The following is an 18,198-nucleotide window of genomic DNA, read 5'->3' as shown; positions in this document are numbered from 1 at the left end:
AAATAGTAATAATTGCAATCACATTCCTAGTCTATCTTTCTCTAAATCAAGGATTTAAATGTGGTGCTCTCCAGCAGGGGTTGGGCTGCAGCTTCCATCAGCCCCAGCCAACCTGGCAAATGGTCAAAGATTGGACTGAATAAGAGCTCTTGATCAAGGAGCCCCACTAAATAGCCCTACACAAAGAAGTCCTGCTTCCTGTAGCTCACCAAGCTAGCCTCCAAAGGTGGTGGCACCAGGAGCAATGGGATGTTCTTATGGGTGCAGCTCTTCACCTCTTCCCATAAGCAGTACTCTTGATGCACATGGGTGACTGGAAAGCTAATGCAGATGTACAATGTTGTCAGTTGAAGGGTGGATGTCCTTAGGCTAAGATATCAAACTGCAGGCACTGGGAACGTTTGGTGTTCTACCTGAATGCACCAACTGTCATGGGAGGACCTGTTCTTGGTGCTTTGGTTCCAACATGGCTTAAACAAATGCAGCGTGGTGTGTGTGGGTGTGAGTAGGGGGGGGCCTGGTCCCACCATGACAATTCCTTCTATGCTATCAGTGTACACGGGTATGCAGGGGCTGGTACCTGTAGGTGGTCCATCAGCAATACGTTCCCTTTGACCACATTTGTGGGTTCTCCTGAGCTCGTGAAGAACTTCGACATCAGATCTGTGTATCCTTCAAAGAAAGTGATTGGCCGTAACTGGACATCAAGCAGAGCAGCAGACATGCCGGCCATTAATTCGTCTTCTCCGTCGGCTGCGCTGCCTCCCAGGATGCCCTCATATCCTTTTGCTTCTATGGCCACCTAGGATACATGAGATGGGAAAGTCTGTGTGAAGTTCAGGACTACTCCTTTTTCTGCAGCACTAGACCACCACTTCAGAACATACTCTTTCAATGTTGTAGTAGTAGTAGTAGTAGTAGTAGTAGTAATTGTTGTTGTTGTTATTAACGCTGCTACTACTATTATTTTGATTTATTACTTATTGTATGCCCTGAAACCTTAGGGTGAAGAATATCACACTTGAAAAAGGACGGGCACGTCTCAGGTGTCAAAGGCTAGAGTAAAGGCCAGGAGCATCTTCAGCACCCCCCAAAGTCTGTATGGTTAAGTTGGCAGGTGTGCCTCCATGGAGAGGCAGTTCCACAATTTAGGGGCTGTCACAGAGAATACCCTCTCCTGGACCTCTAAGAGTGGTGGAACCACCAAGAGGATCCCCTCCCCCCGCTTATCTTAGGGAAAGAGTTGGTCTTTCAGATATTTAAAGATGTGTACTCCCCACCATGCCCTAGTTCCCAAAAAGAGAGCTCCCTTTTCCTAAATAAAGGGAGGAAAAGAGTCACAATGTTTCTATACACCACACAGCAAGGCCTCGGCCCCTCATCCTAAAGCAGGTCTCCTACTATGACATTGAGCCAATTATCACTCAGCAGCTATCTTCAGGATTTGGGCTGGTGTGAGGAAAATACCAAGCACCTGCCTTGGTTTCTAGAGCATTATTGGCCATTGAAACTCCCCCTCCTTTGGCATGGGGGCCACTGCCTAAGCAAATTGGGTCGCATCTTTTTGTATAAATTGACAAATAACGCTAATAAAAATTGGGAGAGGGAGAAATCTGTTGAAAATTAAAGGGTACGCTTGGACGACAATTACGCATTGCCCATAAGGCAAGGGTGAGACCTAAAAAACATTCAGAACTGTCTCGAGCAACAACAGAACAATGAAATACGGGCTGGATGTAGACATGTAGAAAGCATTCCATGAAAACGTGTTGTAAACTTCAAAGTGGGAAGCCTCATTGGCGAAAGATGGGACTTCACAGTGCCACATGGTGTTGCAGTGTCATAACGCATATAAAACGTTTTTTCTTTACTAATGTAGCCAAGTCCACAATGGCGCAATAGGAAGCACCATACCTGAGCTGCTTGGAGCTGGTAGCCATGGCTTAGGATATTGAAACTGGTGGTGCTCTTCCTCAGAATGCCAATGTCTGAGAACAGGAGATCCAGGCCAATGGTAGAGAGAGTGTCATTGGTTGCTGAAAGGGAGATCCGAGAAAGAGACACATAGCTTCACATCACGGTCAAGGAATATTGCATGAAGAGGAGCAGACAGCTTTCCAAAGGTTTTAATAAAAGCGTGGCAACATGGGAAGTATCTGTCTGAACATGTGGTCTGACCCCTTGACCCCAGAATATGCAGGAGACTATGGCTGCCTAGTGCATGAGGGGGAAAAGTTACCTGTCACTGGTCCTGAGAAGGAGATGGAGCTGCCAGCTTCAGAGGAGAGGAAGTAGTAATTATTTATCTGTGGGTCATTCAGAACCTCTTTAGCGACCTTCCTGTGGGGGAAACAAAACAAAAAAACCAGGAAGGGGTGTGTGATATGGACTATATCTGCAAAGGAGAGTAAACTTGTTTTGGGGAACCTGGCTGCCATTTTGAAAGAGGTTAAATTGATTTGTGAAATATATGGTAAATGCAGAGAAGGAGGAGTGCATTCCCTAGAATAATGTAGAAAATCTGTGACCATGGACACCCACAACGTGGGGGGGAGGGCAGAGAGGTTAATTTCTCACTTAAAAAACAACCAGTGCTAGTACATTTTGCCTTGTAGTTCAGGTGCTACAAATGCTAGAAACGACCGCATCCTGTCAGACAAGGATTTCCGCTTGTGCAATGGGACTTCCTCTTGTGCAGGCGCCCACACTCTCCCAACTTGCTCCAGAGTGTTAGGGGAACCCCTAAAGTATATTTGAGATACACTGGGGAAGAAGAGGGGGAGAAGCAGAAATCCTTTCACTGACAGAAACATTCACTTAGTACTACATTGGATCCTACCCTTACACTTTCCTATAAATGAAATCTGAGAATCTGGGGATTATGATTCATTGGGATAGGGCTGCCTCCCCTTGCCCCACACCCTGTGAATGCCTATGTCTGCCATGTTCCTAAAAGCCAGTTTGAAAGTGTGGTTGTTCTGATCTCTCCCCAAGCCCAAGCTGAATATTATCATACAAGGATATTTTTACCTGGTTGGATGATGACCGGAGTGTACGATGTTTTGGATTTTTGACAGCAGAAATCTTGACGTTTCTGGTTCAAGTTCTCTGGTGGCCAACAGGATATTGGTGAAGTCCTCTGGCAAGGGATCATTGTTCAACAGGATTTCTGCAGCAGCCAGCCTTGAAATTTTTGGATAGCGTCTGTGCACTTCATGGAATATGCGTTTCATTGCCATTTTAACCTGGCAACGCAGAAATTGAACACAGTCTGTTTGTTTTTAGCATGACATTCAGCAACTAGGTTTGTACAGAGGTCATTCATGAAACCAAATACCTTCCCAAGCTACAATTTTAACCCTGACATACTAGTTTTCTACATGTAGGGGTCTCCCCCATGCTCTCAGTCATGTAATCCCTTAATTGCATTGTGAAGTGGTATAGTCACAGGAGGATTATACCATATGCTCTATTTTTTTTTATTTTTTTGACAGAGTGATATATTTATACCCACTGTGGTCACCTCCAAACCCATACATTGAGAGCATTCTTATACCACTTTAACAGTCATGGCTTCACCCATAGAATCATGGGAATTGTAGGCCTGTAAGGGGTCTCCTAGCCATAACAAACTACAGTTCCCAGGATTCTTTGGGGGAAGCCAGGACTGCTAAAGTATTATAAGAGTGCTCGCAATGTATGGTATGGAAGTGACCCTTGACTCTCCCTAAATAAGGGGAGTCTGTCTCAAAGTCCAGCCTCAGAATATCTCCAGGTCCCACCTGTAGCAGGAGATGGAGAAGAAGGAGGAATATAACCTTTCAAGCAGAAGTGGAGGAACCTCCAAAAACCACAGAGGGTTGGTGAAATTATTTTCTGTTGGATAAACCGAGCCCTTCTTGGCACAAGAGGACCTAGAATGTTTCACTGATGAAAGCTTACATAGGAAAAAAAAAGATATATTTTTGGGAAATGCTCTTTAAGTAACGGAGACTGTGCCATACCGTGCTTGAGATGTGCTGTGCAGAATACCTCTGTAGTGCGTTCAGGGCTGTGGCTGAGACCGTGGCAGAGCCCTCTTCTGCATAATGCAGGAAGATGGGGATGGATTCTGGGAGCAGAGCACTTTTCAGGGACAACAGATAAATCACCCTCTCAGAGTCCTTCTTGCTGTTCTTGAGCCTTTGCACGATGGAGTCTACTTCAAGTCTTACTTCCTGTTTGTTTGACACGGGAGACACAAGAAAAAGGGAGGTGGGCACTAAATCGACAACATCCGCAACCTGAGCTTTCCTAGGTGTGGGTGGGTGGGAGTAGAACACGGCACTGGACGGGCGTCAACTCACTTGAAGACCACACAGTTTCATTTGGCACAGCTTGCCAATCAGGCTGCCGATTACAATATTCCCCGTTTCCCAGGTGGCTGCTTCTAGTTTCTTTCCATTCAGCTTATCCTGGAAGAGGAATGAAGACCGGTCATAGCATAGAGTTGCCTGAGAAATTTGATTTTATTTATTTGTTTTTGCAAATTCCAGTCGGGAATGACCTGATCCACACCTCTTGGGAGTGCTGGGAGGATCAGAACACAGCCTTCCTTGGCACTGTACAAGCCTTTTGAGCTGCCGCTTTAAGAAAAAATGTATCGGAAGATGGCTTGAGATGCATATTTTGTGAGAAAACGTGTTCAAAAATACCTATGCGAACACGGACTTCCATGCAGGTTTTTCACACGTGCGTGAGAAACGTTGGTTGGCAAGGCCAGAAGCAAAAGTAGGTAGAGCAACGAATATGATTGTTTTATTTTGTGCACCAGTTTCTACACACTCACACATCTCTCTGTATCCTCCATCCAGACAAGCAAGAGTCCTTATCTAAGTTCAAGGATGGCTTTCAGCTAGCATAATCACTTAAGGAGGGTGCAAAGCAGGATGCGTGAGGGGGTGTGGCTTAGGGAGAGGGGGTGTGGTCTGGGGAAAGTCCTATGGGCTAGATAGAGAGTCTTGTATTCAGCTCCTGGAACAGAGATGCCCCCACCCCTAGCTTGAGTGTTAACCTGCATATATGAAGAAGCCACCACTGATGAATCACTGCCAATATTTGCTACCAATGGATATCGACTCAAACATCACTTGTTTCAATGGAGCCAGCCTAAACATTCACCTGAGAGTTGTCATGAGCTGAGCACTCAAGTACAATGCACAGGTATGTGAACAAGCCCAAGAAAATCACTAGTGAATTCTAGGTTTCCAGAATGTCACATTCATGCATTTCACATTTTCAAATTCCTTCCTTCCTCAGGGCAGCAAAAAAAGGGAGCAGTCTGCCCCCTTTAATTTCACAAAAGCCCTGTGAGGTAGGTAGGTCAAACTATGCCCAGATCTAAATCTCTGTCCATCCTACGTCACAGGGACATCCATTCATAAATAAAAGGGGTGAAGTAAAGTGCAAGAAAAGGCCCAGAGAAATAAGCCACAGTGCCTTCTACTTACTACCACCAGACGCAAGAGCTCCTTTGAAGGGCGAGGGGAGAAGGCAGCAGCGTAGAAAAACTTCTCCAGCAAGGCGGCGTTCTTTTTGCTCCCGAAACTGAGAAATTCGGACAGGGCCATCAAGGAAGCTGTAGAATGGGCAGCCACTGCAGCTTCAACGTAGAAGGACCTAAAAGGTGGGAAGGGGTGGAGAGAAAGGATCAGGTGTGCTGGAAGAAAAGGAAGAGACCTGCAAAGAACCCAGGATTAACAAGACAGGTGCAAATTATAGATACGGTATATAAATTAGATGGGCATCTGACATCAGGTGACCCAAAATTCACCGTATTTTTCGCCCTATAGGACGCACTTTTCCCCCTCCAAAAATGAAGGGGAAATGTGTGTGCGTCCTATGGGGCGAATGCAGGCTTTCGCTGAAGCCTGGAGAGCGAGAGGGGTTGGTGCGCACCGACCCCTCTCGCTCTCCAGGCTTCAGGAAGCTCTGCGCAAGCCGCGGGAGCCCTCCCCCGGCTTGCGTGGCGCTGCCTCTTATCCCGAAGCCCCGGCGCGCTCAGCAGTCGCGCCGGGGTTTCGGGATAAGAGCTAGCTCCGCGCAAGCCGCGGGAGCCCTCCCCCGGCTTGCGTGGAGCTACCCGAAGCCCCGGCGCGACTGCTGAGCGCGCCGGGGCTTCGGGATAAGAGGTAGCTCCGCGCAAGCCGGGGGAGGGCTCCCGCGGCTTGCGCAGAGCAGCCTTTTCTGGGGGCTGGGGTCGGGGAAGCTCGGGCTTCCCCGCCCCAGCCCTGCGCCTGGGGGGAGGGAAAATAAAAATATTTTTCTTTATTCCTCCCCCAAAAAAACTAGGTGCGCCTTATGGGCCATTGCGTCCTATGGGGTGCAAAATACGGTAATATCAGCACCACACACTGTGTGACAGCAAGGAATGGGCAACTCTGTCAATTTTTGTTTTACTCAGTTTCTCATCCTTCCATTCTTCAGTTCTCCATATTTTCTCCATATTCTCCATTCTCCATATTTTCACATCAGTTTGTTGTTGTTGTTGGTTTGTTTGTGAATTTTCTGGGCTTTTTAATTGAAAAAACAATCACTTTCATTCAAATGTCTCCTAACATAAATGTTCTTGCATGCAGTTTTGCCCAACAATTTATTTTTCTGCAAAGCCATTTTCTCTAATATAATGCAATTGTATATTACTTTCGTTACTATATTCACTTTTATGCACACTTTACCCTAATAAAATGCATTTTTTTGTATCCATTGCTTGGGTAGAGAAATGTACCACAAAATTCCTCCTGCAAACTGATCAGAACAAATGCTCAACGAATAGCAGGTGTCCTTGAATCTCCCCACAAACTGTGTGCAAACAAATCAGGAAAGGTGCTTAGCAAACAGGTCATCTGATTTTAATTGTTGCAGACCACCCTGACTCATCCCTTTAGAAGGTTCTGAGTAAAAAATTCATTTTTAAAACAAATACACAAATAATTTCCACAAATAATTACTCTTGAGAAAGAGTAATTCTTCATTTGCACTGCCATCTCTTTCCTTACGCCATCTCTTCTGGTGCTTTCTTCAACAACAGCAGGATGTCTTTCTTCTTGGCATCACGCAACATCTGGACAACTTTGCAAAAATGCCAAGTGGTCGATGCCTCAGAGAGGTCCAGTCTGCGTTTCTTTTTAGCCAGTGTTTTCAAGTAGGTTTTGAGCTAAAAGGGAGAGAGGAGGAGAGAGAGAGGGAGAAAGAAAGAAATTAAAACACACAAACATCCTCCTTCATAACAATATATATCAGCAGTGTATGCTGATATAGATTCCAAAAACGGAAATTTGCAGAACTCCTTCCTGACAAACAGTCTCCACAAGCTATGTGCTATTTTCACACCTTGTGAACCAAGAAACCAAGGGATGAGGTCTCAAAGCTCTAAATAATTCCTGATCGGGCCTCCTCTACACTGAAGTTTAAATATAAAATGGGTAAATCTAGACAAAAGCAATAGTTTTCTGTTCCACTCACAGATGGGTACTGGGTGTTGGTCCTCTTGACAGGGTCGCTCACTATGTTAATGGGTTGCGGTTTCCTCAGCACAGCTGCCAGGGCTTCCTGAGGACTTTCCCCAGGTAATTCTTTTGATCCAGGCACTTGAGTCACAAGTTCAAGGTGTTGCCTGGGGAGTGAAAAGACACTTGTTGATAAGGGCCTCCATCTTTAAATATCACAAACATAACTTACTGTGTGGCATGGACTCACATTTGAAATTATGACCGCGGGGACCCCTTCTGAACCAAAGTAAGGCACTTTTAAGTTTAGTTATGTGCAAAGTATTGGTAAAAATGCAACACCCAAGTGTCCACAGTATCCTTGCAAGAGGAGAAAACCAGAACAACTTGGGCACGTCCTCATTAACACTCATTGGCCACACTCCCATGACCTCCTAGCAGCTCCACCAGACACACAGTGGTCTACTGTGGTTGAATGAAACAGATATGAATTCAGGTGAACTCCTTGGTGTTTTTTGCGGGTTGTACAAATGGGAGAGACAGTGCTGTTAGGGTGCTGGACCAGGGCCTGAAAGAGTAGGGTTGAAGTCCCACTCAGCCTTGAATAACATTGGGCGATCTTGGGACAATCAGTCTCCCAGCCTCACCTCCCTCACAAGTTTGTGAGGATAAAACAGGGAGGGGGAACTGTGTATGCTCACCTTAAGATCCTTGAAGGAAACATGGGATATAAATAGATGAAGACATTTGAGAAATGGTGAGGAGGCCATTAATACTACGTTGTTGCCACTTGTTTGGGGCTTATAGGTTTCTCCTCATACTCTGGCCTCAACTCCAAGGAAATCAAGATTCCACAGGACTCCATTTTCTAATTCTGACCAAAGAAGGCGCCATTTGCCACCCCCAGTGTGCCAGGCCAACTGAATGTAGCAGCGCAGAACCAACCTGGAGGTGATATCGACTCCAACGGAAGACTTCAGGTTTAGAGAGATTGTATGACTTTCTTCGGACAATGCGGACTTGAGGAGCTGTCCTTCCATGGAATAAAGACTTTTACTTACAGGTTGCCACAGGACTCCAAACATCTGTAAAAAGAAGATGAATATTTCCTCACTAGACCCTGGCTCCACCTCTTCAGGTAACTAGATAACTAAAATCAACCAGTTGCTATTAAATATTATAAAGTGTCATTAGCCTCCAATGGTTTTCCTCCAAAGAGAAGTCAGACCCCAGTAAGTGGTTGCCTATGGGAAAATAATGTTGCTGCCTCAGTGCAAATAATAATAATAATAATAATAATACCCTGCCCATCTGGATGAGTTGCTCCAGCCACTCTGGGTGGCTTCCAACACATATAAAAACCTGATAAAATGTCAAACATGTGGGAGGGAGAGAGAGAACTTAATGTGCACTCTATGTATGGCATTCATCAAATATCGCACAGTGAATCAGCCTAAGAAAAGTGGTTCTACATGGACTTTGAAATCAAAACCCACTAATTTTCAGGCACAGGATAGACTGGTATTTTGAAAGTGGTTAGAGAAAGCTGGAAAATGGATAGAGATGCAATTATCAAACTTGCCTTGTTAACAGAGCTGAATCCAAACTTTGTTCTTTTGCAGCCATGTAGGTCTTTTGTCTTCAGAACAGAATCCTTGGAGACTGTGTAGGTCACTGGGCAGCTCCCAGAAATGTCATCCTAAACAACATAAATGGGAAAATTAGGAGTAGAATAGTGGATGCTAAATTAGTCCTGTGTTTGGTTCAAATGTCTTTTTTACTATTCCAGTGATGGAGTTGGCTGGATCAGATGTTTTCTGACTATGCTGCAGACTCCATCCAGACAATGCAATAAATGGGATTCTGGTGGGTTGACTCATCTGTAACAATGGTGGGGGATCTGTGGCCCTCCAGCTCCCATCCACCACTGCAAAAGGGCAAGGAGGATGTTTTCCAAATTCCATGATTCTTACACAAGATGCACAAACGCTCTTTATCGATGCTGAAAGCACTTGGTGTTTGATTTTTTGCAAACGTAAAAAGTGGAGTGGCTACATGAGCAGAACTGGCCGATTATGAAGTTGAGGCACAATGAAATAAACCCTCATGGCACTTCCTTAATCATTGGCCTTATTTTGTGGTGGGTGAGAGCACTTTTTAGAAGACGTAAAAGGTGCTAGGTACTACAGCTATATAAGAGTACAAGGATATTTGCTGCTGCAGTGGCAAGAAAGAAAGAAAGAAAGAAAGAAAGAAAGAAAGAAAGAAAGAAAGAGAGAGAGAGAGAGAGAGAGAGAAAAGAGAAAGAAAGAAAGAAAGAAAGAAAGAAAGAAAGAAAGAAAGAGCCTTGTTTTACCTCAGTCACTGTCCCAGGGTGGGTCTGAAACTGGAGAAGGCTGACCAGGCCTCTCTTCAGCTCCAAAGTTAAGGGGCTTCCAGCTTGGTCTTCATAGATGCCTTCAACCTGCAAAGTGAAAGCAAGGCCATGGTGAGAGGGAATCTGAGGGAAAAAGTGACCAAGGATAGCAGAAAGAGGTGCATGAACTAAATGGTCATCATTTCTCTTCCTCGTGGGCTATCAGTAGTTTGATAATGAGTAACAGCAGCATGAGGTAGGAAAATCTGCTGCTGCTGCTGCTTCTTTTGGCACCCATAAGAATGGTAGGAAAATCTGGCTCCATGAAACTTGCCCCAAACTCAAAGCAATGACGGGAACCTTTGGAGTATCCCAGACAACGTTTCAGACAACAGAAGGATGAATTGTGACTCTCAGAGGTGAACAGGCCATCCCAGGTCCAACACCACGGATAGAACTTACGCACCTCCTCAAAACAGAATGCTTTTCCAGCAATCCACACACTTCAGCTGCTAATTATCAAGCATTTAAGTCAGAGCTGTGTGGAGAGGACCTCTTGAAATTTGTGAGTAGGTGGGCTAAGTACTCCACCAAATTTCTCCAGGGTGAGGAGAAATTCTCCAGTGGTTTCTCAAGAGGGAGGTTGCAGTAGAACAACTTATTTTTTCCTATCTACCCCCCACCACCCAACCCCGGTATTTCCCACTTCAAGTTTCAGCAGTGGCAACTTAGTCACCATTTTGAGCTCCCTGAACCTAGTATCATTCCAAGGGATTGTGAAGAAAGGTTAGTGACCTAGCTTCATGCCCAAAAGAAAATAGTGAAAAGTGTTTGAAGAAAATTCTCCAGAGTACCATTCTTTTTCTGTGTTGTGGATGTGAATGAGTGTGTGTGTGTGTGTGTGTGTGTGTGAGAGAGAGAGAGAGAGAGAGAGAGAGAGAGAGAGAGAGTCTCAAATGCTTTTAGAAAAATGCAGTCTGACCATTTTTGGCTCAGCTCTAGTTCCATTAAATGCAGGTGTGAACCTTCCCATAGTGTGGTTGGTTTAATGTGAACCTGTGTCATTTGAAAAAGACACCATGGCCTTGTGCATCTCATGGTTTCATGTGTTTCGTTGGCTTCAAACCTTATAATCTGGTTTCTCTCTCCTTCCCATCAGCGTGGTGGTTGTCGAGCCAAGGATACATGGCTATAAAGCCAATACAGTACATTTATAATGGGCTGGGTGATAGGGCCAATTATTCAATATCTGCAAAAGCAGATCTAGCCAGCTGCATGTCTTCCAGAAAGTGTTGTTCATGCTGCTGAACATTCTAGTTGTATGTACAGTAAGGGTGAGGCTGAGATGTTCTATTAACTTAATTTATGGCATTAAAGGAGCACCATCCTTTACAAGCCTCTAGTCAATATCAATGTGTTGTAGTCACCATTAGCCCTATCCTATACTTTTAATTTTCTTTTTGTGGGAAAGAAAAATAGGTTTACATTTCATGTTATATTTTATTACCCTTTTACAAAATAAGCTTGCATCACCTCTGCACCTGGCATTGGCAGAGGATTTAAATTATGTTTGAGGTGCCTTCCCATTCCATGAGTCTCAACAAGCAACACTACGCATAAAATCGTTACATTATGCATAGGTATGGGACGCTGTACCCCAGAACACAGAAATTCGGTAAGATTCAGAAAAGGTAGACAAATAGATTAAAAGTTATTTGAGAACTGGAACATTTTAAAATGTACACCGGAATATGAAAGCACAGGCTTCTGTTGTGTCCTTACGCAATATTAGTTCTATCCTATATTTATTGTGAAATATATCTGGCTGAAGCAGGCTGGGTAGTACAGTTACTCCCATCTCCTCCTTGGCTCGCACAAGTGCATTATTAGTGGTATTAATACCTGGCATACTACCTGATACTACTTGGGCACTGCCACTAGTCCATAGAAAGCTGTGCTTGTGGTTTCTGAAGGGAGCTTCCTCTTAGGCAAACGTTGACAATTGTCCGCCACTAATTGCTTTCTAATGACAATGAAAAGTATAAACATCCTTGTTGGCGATGCTGGCTACCTTGCATGAAGCTGAAACTGGAGAGAAAAGTGAGCAAGCCTTTACCTCAAAAGGTCTGCCTCATATTAACATACCTTCCCATTTTTCCAATGCAGGAGAACGGGCTGCTCCAGTTCTGTAGTGTTCAGTGAAACTTGGGCAGGTTGATTGTTGTTATCCATCTGACTCTTACTTTGTTCCGGATCATGATGGAGTTGCAGGCCATGCATCTAAGTTCCCAAAATGAGCAGAAGAAAATTAAGACTTTTGCCCACCTCCCCAGTCCTTCAGAGTTACAGCTTTGGGCCAGGTAGTCTGAAGGGGACAAGATGGCACCCCTTCTTATTCTCTCTCTTGCTTTCCCATCCCACAAGTTATTTGTAAATGCACCACACCGTGATGTCCCTCTCTTCTCCCAGCTGAAAGCAGTGGGGCTAAGTGTCTATAAACAGAACAGGTCTCCAAGAGAAGTATCCATTGGTTATTCTATGTACTCAGGGCTAGCCTGAGGAAAAAGACCTGCATTTCTCTACTCCCCTTTTAATAACAATGCTAATTATTTGTCCTATCCCTTTCTAAAGCCATCTAAGTTAGTGGAAATGAGCTCCCCTTCTGGCAAAGAATCCCATAGTTCAACTATAAAAAAATTCCTTCTAGTAGCACCTTAAAGACCAACTAAGTTAGTTCTTGGTATGAGCTTTCGTGTGCATGCACACGAAAGCTCATACCAAGAACTAACTTAGTTGGTCTTTAAGGTGCTACTAGAAGGAATTTTTTTATTTTGACTATGGCAGACCAACACGGCTACCTATCTGCAGTGGCGTAGCATAGGTTGTCAGCACCCGGGGCAAGGCAAGTAATTTGCGCCCCCCTAACCCGTGGATTTGCGCCCAACCCGTGGATTTGCGCCCCCTAACCCCCAGATGTTGTGGCCGGCCCCCCTGCACCCCCCACGCTACGCCACTGCTGGTGAAGGCGCTGCAATTGTGCTTAATTGCGCGGCAAGGTAAAACCAGAGTCCCGAAAACAATAAGCGAGGCTGCCACAAACCCCCGAGGGGTATTTAGCTGGAGGGTCGCTGCCGCCCGAAAGAGAAGCAGCCGGAGGGCCCCGGAAGAACCCGGCTTGGAAGAATCCACGCCACAGAAAGGCGACTGGCGATTAGGAACTGCGCTAGAGGGAGCGTGACTATCTCTCCAGAGGGAAAGGCCGCAAAGGGCGCCCCACATGCTGGCCAAGGAAGGCTCCCCTCCTCCAAAGCAGACCCGATCCAGGCGGCTCCATAAAGCTCCTGGAGTGAGGCGGGGGGGGGGGCGCGGAGAGACAATGCCAAAACTCAGGGGGCTCCTTGAGCCAATTGCCAGAGATGAGCCCCGCAGGGGGAGGCAGGGTCCTCTATAGCCCACCCCAGCTGCCCTTCTTGTATCTACAGCCAGTTTGGCAGGGGGCGGTGGAAGGGTCTGGAAGGAGCGGGGACCACCGCGGAGCACACATACCGGGAGCTGGAGAGGCGAGGCCCAGCTGAGAAGGGGCCAGCCCGGAAGGCGCAGCTTCACAGCTGAAGCTGTCCTCGGCTTGGGGAGCCGGAGAAGCTGTCGGGTCAGGGCCCTGGCGCAGGCCTAGCCGCTCCCGCGACGCCTCTTTGCTCCCGGGATCGGGGCCGCCAGCTCAGCGCTGGAGCCGAGGGAGCCCCCAGGCAGGCCTGTGAGCGAAGGCAGAGCCGCCGGGCGGTGGCCGCTTCTGCAAGGCGGCCGGAGAAGCGGGGACCCCCTCCCCTCCCCGCGTCCCCCCCACTCGCTCCCCCCTCTGAAACTTTGTTAACACTTCCACGCTGAGCCTCTGACAATAGGGGTGGGCCGAGGGCACGACGCGGCTGGGCCCTCTGGACTCGCGCCCCCCACCAGATGTTGCGCCCGGTGTGGCCGGCACCCCTGGCACCCCCCACGCTATGCCACTGCCTATCCGTACATAGTTCAACTATGTGCTTGCAGTGTATAAAATAATATGCAACGTTCTTTTGCTCGACGTCTGTGCAGATAGTGTTGGCAGGGAACGGGGAGGGTTGTTAGCTGAGGATGATCATTTCCAGATCAACCTGAGTTATTGGTCAGACTAGGTGAACATTCTAAGTGAGCAATGTCAGTTCTAGTGCCGAATAGAAGCCCAGCAGTAGCAGGAGAAACATACAATCTGAACATGCTTAATGAAATCTCCGGCGTTGGTTAGTAATGGAAAACCAGTGTTTCCCCTCTCAATCGTTTAAAACCCATTGTAGGATGAAGACGTCACCAACTTGGACTTGGAGAAGGTGCTCCCCGGCATTGCTGGGATTTCTCCACACGAGATGCACATCAACCAGAGCTTCAGCCTGTAGCTTGCTTCCTTGCAAAGATGGCCTTGACAGATATCTTAGCTGGCCACCCAGTGAGTAGCGGTACTGGTATAGGATTCCTGACTTGAAAGATGGTGCCTCCAGGTTCTCTATAAAAGAGTCCTACACTGAAGTCACTTGAACACTTTTAAATAAGATGCTGAGTCTCAGCTGGTCCATGTGAGAAGGAAGGGATGAATTTGTTGGAGGTGCTGGACGCCAAGAATACTGACCAGTTGAGTTTCCCCACCAACCTCACAACCCCCCTTTGCTAAGGCAATGTGGCTTGGTCCTATGTCACCCCAAGGATGGAATATCAAGCTCTTATCATGTGCACTGTAATTCCTTCTCATGCCATGAACAGCTGGACAGAGGTAGGAGAAAGTCACGCTGGATGGCAGAAAATGGAACAGCTAGATCAGCATAGTTCTGTGTGATTATCTGTCATAGGCTTTGATTAGTATCATAATATTCTGGAGGGGCAGTGCAATTATTATGCTCACTCCTATAGCGTGTGGGGAGCCTGTGGCCCTCTGTTTTTATGGACTCCAACTCCTATCAGCCCCAGCCAGCATGGCCAATGGTTAAAGATAATGGCAATTGGAGTCAAGCAGGCTCTAGAGGGTCACAGGTTCCCCACCCCTATTTTAAATAGAAGAGGTAACAATCATTGCTGAGATATTACCATGTCTGCAGGAAGATGCTCTTAGACACTATTACAGATATTAATGGACATTTGTTATTCCTGATCCACACTGGGTAAGTAAGTTCCAATGATTTGAATAGGATGAGACTTCCATAAAATATATTTAGAATTTCAGCCATAGAGCTTAATGGGGGGTGGGGGGAAATCAGCCCAGTCCAGTTAGAGTTGATCATTTTCAATCCCCCTGTTGCCAATAGCTTTAAAAATGTATTTAATTTTGGTTGAGGTGTGCCACATCTGAATCGTCTTAATACGGATTCTCTCCAATTTAAGCCACCGTAAATTGTAGGATTTAAAGATCCTTCTTGTCAAACGCTAGGATGGTCCAATATGTTGTGATATTAAAATGATTGTTGTTTTATATAACACACCATTTGAATGCTCATAGCAACCAAGTAGTTACATTTCATAACCCAAAACAAAAAAATTCCTCCCAGTAGCACCTTAAAGACCAACTAAGTTAGTTCTTGGTATGAGCTTTCGTGTGCTTGCACACTTCTTCAGATACTCTGATGTATCTGAAGAATACTTCAAATACTCTGATGTATCTGAAGAAGTGTGCTTGCACACGAAAGCTCATACCAAGAACTAACTTAGTTGGTCTTTAAGGTGCTACTGGAAGGAATTTTTTTGTTTTGACTATGGCAGACCAACACGGCTACCTATCTGTAACATTTCATAACCCATTTTGATTTGGCATCCTTAATTCTGCAAAAAGTCCATAGCAGATCCAAGGATGGGGTTGGGGCATAGCTGTCAACGTTTCCCTTTTTTTAAGGGAAATTCCCTTATTCTGAATAGGATTCCTCACAAGAAAAGGGAAAAGTTGACAGCTATGGGTTGGGGGAGGAGCATAAACAGCTTTCCACTGACCGTTTGGTAGCTATGAAAGCTACATCACGTTTAAATACTTTCCGTGCCACTTAATTTTATATTTCCCACAAACATTTGGAAAACAACAGGTGCTCAGGGAAATTTGCAGGCAAGGCTCTGGGATCCGGGAGCTTGAATCTGAGTCACAAAGAGCTGCCCCTCAGGATCCACTGGTTGATAGTTGCCATGCCAATAAATTGTACATGAATGGGACTGAAAAGGGGATCCTTTTCACAGCTTCCCTCCTTTGAGCTTGAGAATCCCAACGAGCAAATAAGTTAACCAGGACTCACCTCAGTGAGATATTTTTCAGATTTCATGCCCTCCCCCTGAGCTTCCCAGTGCCTTGTCTCTCTTACCTTTTGCTGCAGAGGGAAAGAAAAAGAGAAGCAGCCAGCAGTATCTTGAAGCTGCCGGCGAGTTCATGGTGCAGATTGTGTGCGCAAATCAAAATGCATGGATGGGCAGCGAATCCAAAAAGGGGGTGGGGAAAGACCCCTCCAGCCGAGATTCACAATATATTGCAGCCAGCCCTGACTTGCTTCCTATCCCCAAATTACACATCACCAGGAAGGCAAATGATTAATCAGCAGCAGCAAAAGGTACAGATACTCAGGACCTGGAATGTGATGGATCAACATTTACCAAAGCTCTGAGGATGAATGCTGCAATGGACTTTTGAAGCGGAGCCTTTGGAATCTGCATTCCTGTTTTGCAGTCTTTCTATTCCCTACCCATCAGCCCCCATCTGTAAGAAAGTTCTGCAAAGGGGCCCCCTTCACCTTCCTCCTCCAGAGGGAAACTGGAGGAAGCAGGCATAGCACTAAGAGGCAGCGCCTCTCTCTCTCCTCTTTACCAACTTCAAGGGGCTCAGTGTTCCAGCCTCTAAGATCAAGTTACTTCAAGGGCAGGCTGGGAGGGAGGAAGAAGCTTGGCTTTGTGAATGCGCTTCTGGGGGAACGAGCACACACATGCATATGCATGCGCAAACACAGCCAGACGAGATCCATTCTAGCTTGTATGAAGGCTTCCCTCACGCTGAATTGAATTGTTTGGGAGGAAATCATTCATAGTGAATGAAAGGCAGACCCGATACTGCCTTTGCTTGGATTTAATTTGGCATCACTGATAGGGATCACATGGCGGCACAGAAAGTTTAGGTGTTTCCCTGACACTGGAGGAACAGTCCCTTTGCAGAACAGGCTTTCCATCGCAGAGGAATGTGCAAACCGCAAGCACTTTGCATCCTTGTTTCGCCTCAAGAACCGAACGGCTTCTGGAGGCAGGCAGGGACACATGTTGAATGTTTTTGCTCATCGTAGATTTATTGTTAAAGAAAATTCTACAGGCTGCCTTTAGAAACCCAACAGCAGCAACAACAAAACAATTCTGTATGATTAAATCCTTGTTTCACGTAATATACATGACTTTCATCAGCAAATTCCTGAGCAGGAGAAATCTTTCTCCCTGTCCTCTCCCCTTCACTCTAGTCGGTTTCACAGCCCAAACAGGTAACTAGAGCTTAGCTCTTTAGGAAAAGTTTCAGCTCCTCCACACCCAGGACAATTCAGAGCACTAAGCAGCAGCCTCAAACAACTAGCTTTTTATTTTTTAAAAACAAAGCTGCAGAATTTTGTAACATCTTAATTGCACTCCTACTATGGTCATTAAAAAGCAAGCAAGCAAACAGCAGTGTGGGGATGGAATGCAAATAGTTCCAAGAGAGGAAATAATTAATTGACATACTACCAGCTATCAAAGAAGGAATGAAAGGCTATGAGTCCTTGTCTCAAAGTTCAGAATCGTCCTACAATAGGCACCATGCCATTAAAGGTGCACCTTCCATGTTCATCATTCTGCAACTTCTTGGAGTTCCTCTCTTGAATCATGCTAGAACACAGGAGGACACAGCGGAATGGGTCTTTCCAACGGTTTCAGAATTGTGCAGAGTCTTATTGAACAATATCTCAAAATGTCATCCCCCTTGAAGACTGCGGTGCCTCAATCCAAGAAGCACGTTCTGAGATGCCGGGTTTTTCTAAAGAAGCCCTTTTTCTTGCAGCATTGTTGCCATTGGGTGAGTAGCAGGAGTGGTAACACTACAAGCTGGAGCAGCAAGAGTAGTCACATCAGGAGGAAGGTTTCTTTCTAATTGGTTTGGTCTGATTGGTTTTGCTTTTCATCTGCAGAGGGGTGAAACTGGAGAACCTCTGCAGAGCCAATGTGCACTGAAAATGGAAAGCACAAATGAGATGGATTGGTTAATGTGTTTCCAGTGGATATGAGTGTTACGTACTGAAGTTCTCACCCTGGGCCAGCAGGGGGATACTGTAGATAGTTATGCAAATAAGGGAT

General features: G+C 45.8%; 1 protein-coding gene across 1 annotated transcript in view; it reads right to left on the bottom strand.

Annotated features, from left to right (window-relative positions):
- Positions 1–18,198, bottom strand: part of TBATA (thymus, brain and testes associated) — a 42,788-nt gene that overhangs the window by 4,985 nt on the left and 19,605 nt on the right. The window contains exons 9-22 of the mRNA XM_083503283.1: positions 14,187–14,374; positions 11,989–12,123; positions 9,844–9,951; positions 9,070–9,186; positions 8,433–8,572; positions 7,504–7,654; positions 7,038–7,195; positions 5,490–5,658; positions 4,347–4,454; positions 4,005–4,217; positions 3,031–3,245; positions 2,240–2,340; positions 1,915–2,036; positions 581–802 (exon numbers count right to left, since the gene is read on the bottom strand). Of these exons, the coding sequence (XP_083359409.1) occupies positions 581–802; positions 1,915–2,036; positions 2,240–2,340; positions 3,031–3,245; positions 4,005–4,217; positions 4,347–4,454; positions 5,490–5,658; positions 7,038–7,195; positions 7,504–7,654; positions 8,433–8,572; positions 9,070–9,186; positions 9,844–9,951; positions 11,989–12,123; positions 14,187–14,374 (2,147 nt within the window). The remainder of the gene's footprint in view (positions 1–580; positions 803–1,914; positions 2,037–2,239; positions 2,341–3,030; positions 3,246–4,004; positions 4,218–4,346; positions 4,455–5,489; positions 5,659–7,037; positions 7,196–7,503; positions 7,655–8,432; positions 8,573–9,069; positions 9,187–9,843; positions 9,952–11,988; positions 12,124–14,186; positions 14,375–18,198) is intronic.

Source organism: Podarcis liolepis (assembly GCF_965112155.1).
Source record: "Podarcis liolepis genome assembly, chromosome: 5".
In the NCBI taxonomy this organism is placed as follows: domain Eukaryota; kingdom Metazoa; phylum Chordata; class Lepidosauria; order Squamata; family Lacertidae; genus Podarcis; species Podarcis liolepis.
The sequence above is the reverse complement of the archived record's forward strand: the minus strand, read 5'-3'. Positions and strand labels throughout refer to the sequence as shown.